This window comes from Rhagoletis pomonella, unplaced genomic scaffold (genome assembly GCF_013731165.1).
Source record: "Rhagoletis pomonella isolate Grant_MI unplaced genomic scaffold, Rhpom_1.0 Rhpom_scaffold_00002, whole genome shotgun sequence".
NCBI classification, from domain to species: domain Eukaryota; kingdom Metazoa; phylum Arthropoda; class Insecta; order Diptera; family Tephritidae; genus Rhagoletis; species Rhagoletis pomonella.
Window position 1 is genome coordinate 158,844 of NW_023458556.1, and position 10,396 is coordinate 169,239.

Sequence of the window (10,396 nt, forward strand, 5' to 3'; positions counted from 1 at the left end):
AAATAAAAAATTAACTCAGCGTTTATACGGCAAAGTGTACCATTTTGCAAATAATGCGTGCGTATAAACGTAGTGTTTAGAAATATTTAGCTTAAAAGTTTCGAATTTTTTAAGGATGCCTGATGAGGGTTGCCACCTGTTGAAAAAATTAAATTTAAATTATTTAATAAGTTAAATGGATTGTCAAAATATGGGTATCAATCGAAATGAGTTTGAAATTTACAAATTTATTTCTGAACTGCATTAAGGAGAGTTGCCACGTGTTAGAAAAATCAAATTCGACATGATTGATCAGTTAATTGAAATATGTATCACAATGCCTGACAAACAAAGATCTAAAAAGATTTTAGTTGGAAAATACTTTTAAAGAGGGTTTCTACCTGTTTAAAAAGTCGATTTTTTACTTATACACAAGTTAAATGAAATATCGAAATATCAGTGTGAAACGTAAGAGTTTAAAGAAAACTTTAGTTTGATAGTACTACTTTTAATTGGGTTGCTTGAAGATCATTAGATTTCCATACACCGTTATTTAGAATTTCCAACATGAGAATTAAAATTAAAGAACTGGGCTTGTACATAGAAATTTTATGAAAAGAAAAACCGACACCATTTTATATGAATCTTATGGATAATTTTTTGGGGTTTTGAATAGTGTTTCAACCTTTTTAAAAAGCTAAATTCAATGTTGGCGTTTTAACGCCATGCGGGTTCACTAGTCTATATATATAATACGCGAAGGGATTTTTTGTCCAGGCTAACAGATCTATACCGGTCGTTGGATTTTCAAAAATGAGGTCTCAAATTAAAGGACTTGGGCTGTATATGTGCGATAAGGTTTTACTTTTTCGAAAAGTGTTGCCCCTGTTAAATAATTAAACTCAAATTATTTAGTAATCAATACCCTAAGATCCGCGCCATTCGTTTGTTATGTTATGTTATGTTGTGTTATATTATGTTATGTAATGCTATGGTATGTTATTTTATGTTATGTTTTGAATTACCATCGCAACGATCCTTCAACATTGTCAGTCCAGAGGCAATAGTCAAGTATACTCATTATCTGGAAAAATATTTACTACATGTCTCGCAGATATGCCTTGAGGAGAGATTCCTAAAGCAGTTAGTCTTCATAAAACACTTCATTTTCACTTGAGGTTTCAGTATTCCCAAATTCTCCACCGATATTATTTATATTCAAAATGCAAATGCTGATTTGTGACACATTTACCAAAAATGTATCATCCACAAATTTAGGCTATGCTATTTTTAGCCAAAGGGAGGACAGAACCGCAATTTTTGGAAAAAAATTCGGAAAAATGTTAGCTTTCGTATTTTAGCATTTTAGCGATTGCGGAAGTTAGAATCTGGCTGCTGGCTTTTTGATTTCGAAAAGAGCTTCATCAGAAATAAACGATATGTTTTCAGATCTAAATATTTGAGCAGCCTTTCCGAATTGTTTTCATAATTTTCGTCTTTCTTTGATAAATAATTGCAAAAAATACGGTTTTTTTCTTCTAAGAGTTTCATGGAACTTTCGCAAATATCAGCAGCGCCAATTTTTCAACATGGTTAACAACCGAAAAAAACTTTTCTTTTTTCGAACATCCTATCAGCCAAACCTTAAACAACTCGCCTTTTGTAATACCATGATAGCCCAGAAAAACACGTTTTTCTTGAAAACGGCTAAAAACGGTCGTAAAATAAAATCAACTCATTACATTTTAATTTCTCCATTTCCTTTTCCACTTCGTTTTCCAAAAGTTAACAAAATTGTAAAAGCTTACAAAAATCATAAATGGAAATAAATCAGAAATTGTTTGAGGTTATGCAAATAAGTCAGTTTTTTATGCGAGTTTTATGTACAGTAACAAATAACGCATGCCTGACGACTGGAATTTAAGTGTGCTCTGCCCAATCCACAAGAAAGGTGACCCCGCCATTCGCGCCAACTACCGCGGGATCGAGCGTATTGTGTGAAAGACTGAAGCCCACCGTCAATGAACTGATTGGGCCTTATCAGTGTGGCTTTAGACCTGGCAAATCCACCATAGACCAGGTATTACCAATACGCCAAATCTTGGAAAAGACTCGCTAGAAAAGGATCAGCACTCACCACCTATTTGTCGACTTTAAAGCCGCTTTCGACAGCACTAAAAGGAGCTGCCTATACGCCGATATGTCTGAATTTGGCACTCCCTCAAAACTCATACGGCTGTGTAAAATGACGTTGAGCAATTCCACCAGCTCCGTCAGAATAGGGAAGGACCTCTCTGAGCCGTTCACCACAAAACGGGGTTTCAGACAGGGTGACTCCCTTTCATGTGACTTCTTTAATCTGATGTTGGAGAAGATAATAAGAGCTGCAGAACTGAACCGCTCAGGAACAATTTACTACAAGAGCGGGCAATTGCTGGCTTATGCCGATGACATCGATATCGGTAACAAAAACCGCGAAGTCTGTTCTGCCTTGTCCAAGTTGGATAGGGAAGCAAAGCGAATGGGTCTGGTGGTAAACGAAGACAAGACGAAGTATCTCCTGTCATCAAACAAACAGTCGGCACATTCGCGCCTTGGCACTCACGTCACTGTTGACAGTTACAATTTCGAGAAAGTAGAGAATTTCGTTTACTTGGGAACCAGCATTAACACCGATAATAATGTCAGCATTGAAATCCAACGCAGAATCACTCTTGCCAACAAGTGCTACTTTGGACTGAGTAGGCAATTGAGGAGTAAAGTCCTCTCTCGACGTACGAAAACCACGCTCTATAAGTCACTCATCATGCCCGTGCTGGTATATGGCGCAGAAGCATGGACAATGACAACATCCGATGAGGCTGCTCTTGGAGTGGTTGAGAGAAAGATTTTGCGGAAGATTTACGGGCCTTTACGCGTTGGCGATGGTGAGTACCGCAGACGATGGAACGATGAGCTGTATGAGCTTTACAACGACATGGACATAGTGCAGCGAATTAAAATACATCGGCTCCGCTGGCTTGGCCATGTCTTTCGAATGGACACCGACGCTCCAGCTCTGAAAGTATTCAACTCGGAACCCGCTGGTAGTAGCAGAGGAAGAGGGAGGCCCCCACTGCGATGCAAAGATCAGGTGGAGAAGGACTTGGCGTTTCCAGTTGGCGTCAGTTGGCACAGAGGAGAAACGACTGGCGTGCTTTGCTGAACTCGGCCAAAATCGCTTAGGCGGTTACAGCGCCAAAAAAGAAGTGTAATAAATAAAAAAAAACTTTTTAAAGTTTCATAAATTGCATTTTATTTACATAAAATTAACAAAGAACTCAAACATTTTTAACCGACTTCAAAAAAAAGGGAGGTTATCAATTCGTCAGAGTATTTTTTCTTCTTTTGTGTATGCCACCGAATAACTTTGGACCGGGTGAACTGATTTCAATAAGTCTTTTTTGTCGGAAAGAAGGTACATACCTTAAGGGTCGTCCCGTAATTTGGTTTAGATCCGATCATTGGATCGTGAAAAAATTAACGGTACTCCTAAATTTGTATAAGTTGTATTTGTTGAATCCATACCACCTTATATGTGTTCGCCTTGAAATTCAACAAAAGAGTTTTAATATAAATAAATTAGTTAATTCCATGAAATTTTTGCACTTTTATGTTAATTTTCCTCGATTTCTGGTTTCTTGTTTCAATAGAGATAGTGATTTTTCACGATTGCCTTATTTTTTTAATATTTCCATTACCGAAAAAATTAACTGAACTTGTATTTTTATTATGTAGCGCATTTTTCTGGAAATAATGCGAAGTTGGCAAATTAAATCTTCGAAACCTTGTTAAGTACATATCAGTGGTAAACTCTTTGAACCCCCAAAACTCACCCCTTGTGTACGCTAATGTGTACAACATCATAGCATACATCGGAACTGTTTAAAATCGGCAAAAAAACTCTTGCTTATCACGCAGTTTACTAAAAGGTAAAAAAATGATATTTAATCTGCCTTACCCTGAGTTTCGCCTGAAAAGAAGTTCACCCGAAAATTTGTCATCCGCCCATAGTAAAACTATTGAAACCAAGAGTAAAAAGTGAACCGGTTCGGGGAAAACGAAACTCATGACAAGGCTGAATATGTGCGCCGGGTATATAAAGTTCGATTTCGCCCGAAGTTATACTTCTTTATGCCTGGGTTATAATGAAAGTAACGGAACGGAGTGAACTTTCACTTAATTATCTATTGTATGGGAAATGAATGCAAATGGTTTTAATGCACGTAAACGTAACGTAAAACGGAACAATCTAAAATCAATAGATCCTTACGAATTCGCCGCGATTTGTTACGATTCGCCCCGTCCATTATAACCAAGGCATTACTTGTTTTAAATAAAAAACTTGGCAATCTTGCTTGAACGAATGAACTGTGCGCATGTGTGAATGTCCAGGGGAAATATCAATCCGAGTCACGGATTTGCATTTTATTGTACTAAAATTTAAAAAACTGCGTACTCAAAAAAAACTCTAAAAAATCTGTTAAAAGCGCGGAAAAAGTAAAACGAATCGGTTAAGAATCAGCCAAAAACGGCCGATGCCGATTCTTTTGGCCGATACTAGCCTATGTCGATGCCGATGTCGATTGACCGGTCGGACTCCATCAGTAAAAGTGTTTTTTCTTCGCTAATAGGTTTTGGGAGTTGTGCCTACTGACCTCAACGACAGGCTACATTACAAGCGCAAAGAGTGAAGCGCTTTTAGAACTTAGCATAGTAAAAGTAAAATATGTAGTACATTAAAAATGTATACTGTATTGATATTACTTTTTACACTTTACTCTCCATCTGATAAGGTTAGGGAGGTAAAGAATATGTTAAGACGTTCATAAACGTGGCTAACCCAAGTCGTCTAATATCATTGAGGAATTAGGCATTTTTTAGGTGTAATTATGGCCGCAAAATTTATTTATGTAGGTGCTCAAATAGTTTCCAAACAATCCTTAAAAATATTTACGATTGGTCAGAAGTTAAGCGCATATTTTTGTGATTTTATCCGACACCAATCAGGCTTTTAAATTAATTTGTCGGCTCTAATTATCACCTAATTGATGACTTTCGTCAGCCAGGTTTACGGGCGTTAGTTTAGCTAAATTAAGTTGTCTAATGTTGACTTTGTTTAGAACTAAATTTGTTGTACAATAGCTTTCATATACGAAAATACAGCAATTTACAGTACAGGAAAAATTAATATGGGCGCAACATTTTAACAAGTTTTGGTTATTTATCTTTTATTTATTTAATATTTGTTATTTTTTATATAATATCTATTCTATATATCTATAATATCTATAATATTTATATAATATAATAATATAATTTTATATAATATAAGATATAGCTCTGCGGAATCTACAGGTAGTATACTAAAGATTCGTAAGGGGCAAAAACTATTTATTCAGTTGAGCGTGAACCTACGATATTATTGCAACTTTAAAAGAAGTTTAATTGTGTTATTGTATACAAATATTATAAATATAATAGTTTATATCCTTATAAAGTTTTTTTTTTGTAAAATAATTTTTAGTAAAATAATTCTTAAAACATGCTGTAGAATAATTTTAAAAATGTGTACATATCAACTTCTGAGCTGAAAATCTAACCAAACACCTCCATCCTGGTGGGCTAGAAACATTTTCGGATCCAGTTTAACATAAGGTTTGGTTTTTGCGTTCAGAGATATTTTAAAGCTGCGCACGATCGAAGCAATCGCTACCTTTATTTGAACAGTTGCAAAGTAAGATCCTAAAAAAAATAAATACACAATGATGAGCAGTAAGCACCACACTTAATCTGAAAAGTGGCAAGTCCATTTTTTATGAATACATATTCCTTTATAAAAACTTTATTCATAAAATAATCGCTATTTATTCCAGTTTTTAAAATGCACTGAGGGAAAAAAAATATTAAAATCAAATAGAAACGTAATTGATCTTACTATAAACGTCAACGAAAGTACTGTATATTGGTAAATATTCAATTCAATTACGGCATATTAAAATGACCGCGTTCGTTCTAACAAAAACTAAAAAAAAAATATTTAACTTCAGTTGAATTCGAACCCTGATCATCTCTGGATATCAACAAATTGTGGCATGCATCTTTGCGCACTCAGCTACACCCAGGCATATTAATTTGCTTTCAAATGTTGAATATCCATCAACACCACAGCACGCGATTTGTACGGATAAACATGTACTATATATGAATGTGTGTGTTGTCACCGCTCTCAGAGCGGCGCTCTGCATAATTGGGGTGCCTATGTACACTCATATATATGCTCAGATGTGAACACTCAAATACGTGCGTAATAAATTTTGTATGAAAATATTATTTTTAAATTCCATTATTTTTAAACGATAATCAAATATAAAGCATTCATTTTTACTTTGCATTATTTTCCGCAGTGTACATATGTTTGTGTATTCAATGAAGCTATCACAACATGGTACCACACAAGGGCTTTTCAGGATCTTGTGCCTATGCTCTTGCATTTGCGTATTCGTTGCATTTGTAACAATAAAATGCACACGGTTGCCCCAACATCCTGAACAGCCCTATTGTAATTAATGACTTTAAATACCTCCCAGAAAATTTCCATAAAATAAGGCTTGCCACCATTGCCCGGTGTGTGGGCGCGAGTTCTTCAAAAGTAAATAGAAATTCCCTATTCGACAGAAAATATGTATGTATGTAGTAAATCTCGCTAGTTCAGAACTTGCTTATTAAGAGGCGGTACAGGTTCTCGATCTATCCCAACGCAGTGCATTCAACTGTCTCTTTTTACATGGCGATGTACTACAAAGTGGAAATTGCCCCCAGAATTTTCGAACTAGTTCTGAACTGGTTCCGTTTTGGACAGATCTCCGAAAATAATCAAGAAAATGTTTAAACGCTTATATGTATGTATGTATTGTCACGGTTATTCGATTTTTTGTAATTTTTTTTTCTTTTCTTTTACAGATTGTATTTAATTTAATTTTTATTTATTTTTTATTTTATTTATATTAAATTTTATCATTCTCTCTGAAATTATTAACCGGCATTCAACAATTTAAATTTATTAAATTTGATTGAAAATGACAACTGCCTCTACCGCGATTTGAACTCGCCACCGACGATGTTAGAGTCGGAGGTCTTCCCGCGGAGCTACATATTTTCGTATTGTACGAGAAATGTGAGAAACTTTGCTGATAGCGCAACTAGCACTCCGAAAGTTTCAACTGTCCCTCTCTGCAGCCGTTTTGCACTAGTTCAGAGATACTTCTGAAATTTGTAGGGACGGCAGGATTGGGCATAGTCAGGAAAATTAATAATTGAATAAAAAAAAAATAAGAATCATTTAAACAATTTTGAATGACGAATAAATTTTTGTTCTTCATTCAAGCACTTGCGAATGATGAATAAATTTTAATATTTTTTTTTAATTTCTTCATCCTTCTAAAGTGCTTGAATAAAGAATAAAAATTTATTCGTTACTTGAAATTACTTGAGTGATGAATGCAAATTTATTCATCATCGAAAGTGTTTGAATGAAGAATAAAAATTTACTCGTCATTCAAAATTAGAAAAATTATGAACAAAATTTTATTTTTTATTTGAATAATAATTCATTCAAAAACGCCCATCCCTGGACGGCGGAACTAGCGCTGTGTCAGACTACATCTAAATTTGAAAATTTTGAAAAAGTAATTACTGCAGGGAGAGTACCAATTGGTTCGCCCTGCATTCATTTCGCACTAGTTCGGAGATAGTCATGATATGTGTAGTGTTGAACTACCGCCTTGCGCGACTGTCCCTCATTTTTATTGCAGGGTCCGAAATGCGTTTCTAGGAACGTGTGTTTTTTTGAACTGTAGACATTTATAGTACACAAATAGTATCAAGTGAGACAAACTTTGACTTAATACACTTTTGAAGAACTTAGGACGATATACATACAAAGAATGAATGACAATTCTCCTACGAACCTAAACAAGTTCGGGGACCATGACCAAAGCCCAGAAATACTCCAATGTCATGAAATGTTTTCAGTTTACTGCCTTTTTCGTTAAGAAAACGCTCGGGTTGAAATTGTTCGGGATTTGTGTAGTAATTAGAATCATGATGGAGAGCGTATATTGGTATTAAAACGGAGTCACCGATGGCTAAAGAAACACGTTCGCCGTTCTTGCCTGTGAAGGTATGTGGCGCGGTACACGTTTTTATTGACCACAAACCGGGCGGCAGAATTCTAATAGTTTCTAAATAAAAAGGATATACATATGTATGTTAGTTAACGAATAAGTTTAATGAATTGAATAAAAACACCTACCGTTTATGCAAGCATCCAAATAAGAAAGTTGATTTAGTTTATCGAAACTCAATTCGCCATTTATAGAATTCTTCGTTATTTCACAAAGTAACTTCTTTTGCGCCGTTTGGTGACGACCCAACTGAAAGGCGTTTTCTTTAATAAAGTACTCCTATTCCAAGAAAAAATAACAGCACTCTTACTAGAAATAAACAATGAGATATAACTGTGGCTGATGTATCCAAGCCGTCGATGAGGAATGTCATTGCATGTGAAGCTACTTCGTGTTCGTTAAGGAGTTTACTTTTCACCAATGTTACAAGATGATCCATAAAGTCATTTCGTCTTATTTTACTTCTTACTCGTATGGTATAGGCTTCTCGAATTAGATTTTCGAAAAAGTCCTCGCATTTTTTTGGAATGAATTTGACTTTCATGAAATTTACTATGTTTGGAAAAAGACCGGCGATAAATGTGTAAATAATAAAAACAGTACTATTTTCGGAAAACAGCTTTACGTATTTCGCAATTGGTAGGAATTGGTCGCTAAAAGTATTGGATGTAATGCCAAGCACACAGTTGGCTATATTTTCGGAGGTGAAACGTAGCGCAATCTGTAACCATTAAAATATTTTATAGTTGAAAATATATACATACATACATACATACTAGCAAATATCCGGCGAGCTTCGCTGCGCCTTTTAAATATTTTTGCATTGTTATTCCCTCTCATTTCCATCCAAAACACTTTTAGGTTCCATTGCTTTGAAGGTAATGTATACAAAACCCCAAAATGTATTTATCCATGGTACAATTATAATTGTAATAAGTGTAATTACACAACATACAACGAATGCACATAAGAGCGAATTCCCCTATGGTATTTAATAAAAAACTTACTATAATGTCAATTTGTTAATCCTTTTGAAAATATTTTTTTTTTACATTTGAATACGTTTTGCAAAAAAAAAATGCGGAGAAAATTCGCCAGCAAAAAAATTTCGGAATAAACGTGGAATTTTGAAGAAGTAAAAAGCTAACGGGAGCAAGTGCGATTAAAGTTTTTTAATGAGTATATTAAGCTGGAGCTCCATAGTAGGCGTTTCAGGCGTTTCGGCTTTAGGCGCTCATGCCTGAAAGACGATTTAGTGCAAAAAGCCCGACAGATGCCGAATTTCGAACTTCTTTCAGGCTTTGCAGGATTTTCAGGCGTTGTCTGACAGTTACTCATTCGAACATTTCTCCTGGTGAATATGATTATTAAAATGGTGTAATCGATAACACTTACCATATTTCAAAGAAAAAAGTACTGAATCAACTATAATTAAATGGTAAAAGAGGTGTCATTTTATGGTCGATATCTCATTCGTTGGAAAACTCAATCCCAACATTTCTGTGTATTTGTCGACAAAATAGTTTCTATAATTTGCTACTAAATCGTTTACTAATATAACACCGTGCGGTAGTAAATTTTACACACAAAAATTAATATATTCGCGAAAATATGGGCAAAATGTAGTAAAACCGCGCTTTCAATTTTTCACTCTGACATCAGGATTTTTTTCTAAAGACTTTAAAACTGCAAATATATGATTAATTCAAAATATTATTAAAAAATTTCAGTGCAATGTAGAATAACAATGTGGGTATCAAATAAAAGAGAAAATCCTGTAGAATATTAAATTTTTTGGTGCATAAGGACGAATGTATATGGAAAATTACCTTTTAAAATTGTATCCTTGAATATTCTTGAAAATTTGCAATATTTATTTATGAAAAAATTGATTTATTAAGGACTAATACACACGACCATATCCTCGAATTTTGCCCTCCTAACTTTATTAGCTTAAAAAAATAAAATTAATTAAAAATCGCATTTTAAATACTTATTCGTCCTTGTAAATTAAAATACAGTTAAAGATCTGAATTAAAGTCAATGCAGTGATAAATATAAAAATAAAAAGATAAGAAAACGGCAGAGACAAAGATAGAGATAAAGGTAGAGACAAAGAAAAGGAGATAAGGAAAAAGATAAAATTGAAGAATGACATGTTATGTTGTGATGTGTTGTGTTATGTTATGTTA

The 10,396-nt window shown here is 34.5% G+C and overlaps 1 protein-coding gene across 1 annotated transcript in view; it reads right to left on the reverse strand.

The window, feature by feature from the left end:
* Positions 1–5,561: 5,561 nt before the first annotated feature.
* LOC118757373 (probable cytochrome P450 28d1) overlaps positions 5,562–10,396 on the reverse strand; it is a 16,942-nt gene continuing 12,107 nt past the window's right edge. Inside the window, exons 4-7 of the mRNA XM_036492093.1 lie at positions 8,515–8,925; positions 8,333–8,453; positions 7,989–8,261; positions 5,562–5,763 (exon numbers count right to left, since the gene is read on the reverse strand). Of these exons, the coding sequence (XP_036347986.1) occupies positions 5,597–5,763; positions 7,989–8,261; positions 8,333–8,453; positions 8,515–8,925 (972 nt within the window). The 3' untranslated portion in view covers positions 5,562–5,596. The remainder of the gene's footprint in view (positions 5,764–7,988; positions 8,262–8,332; positions 8,454–8,514; positions 8,926–10,396) is intronic.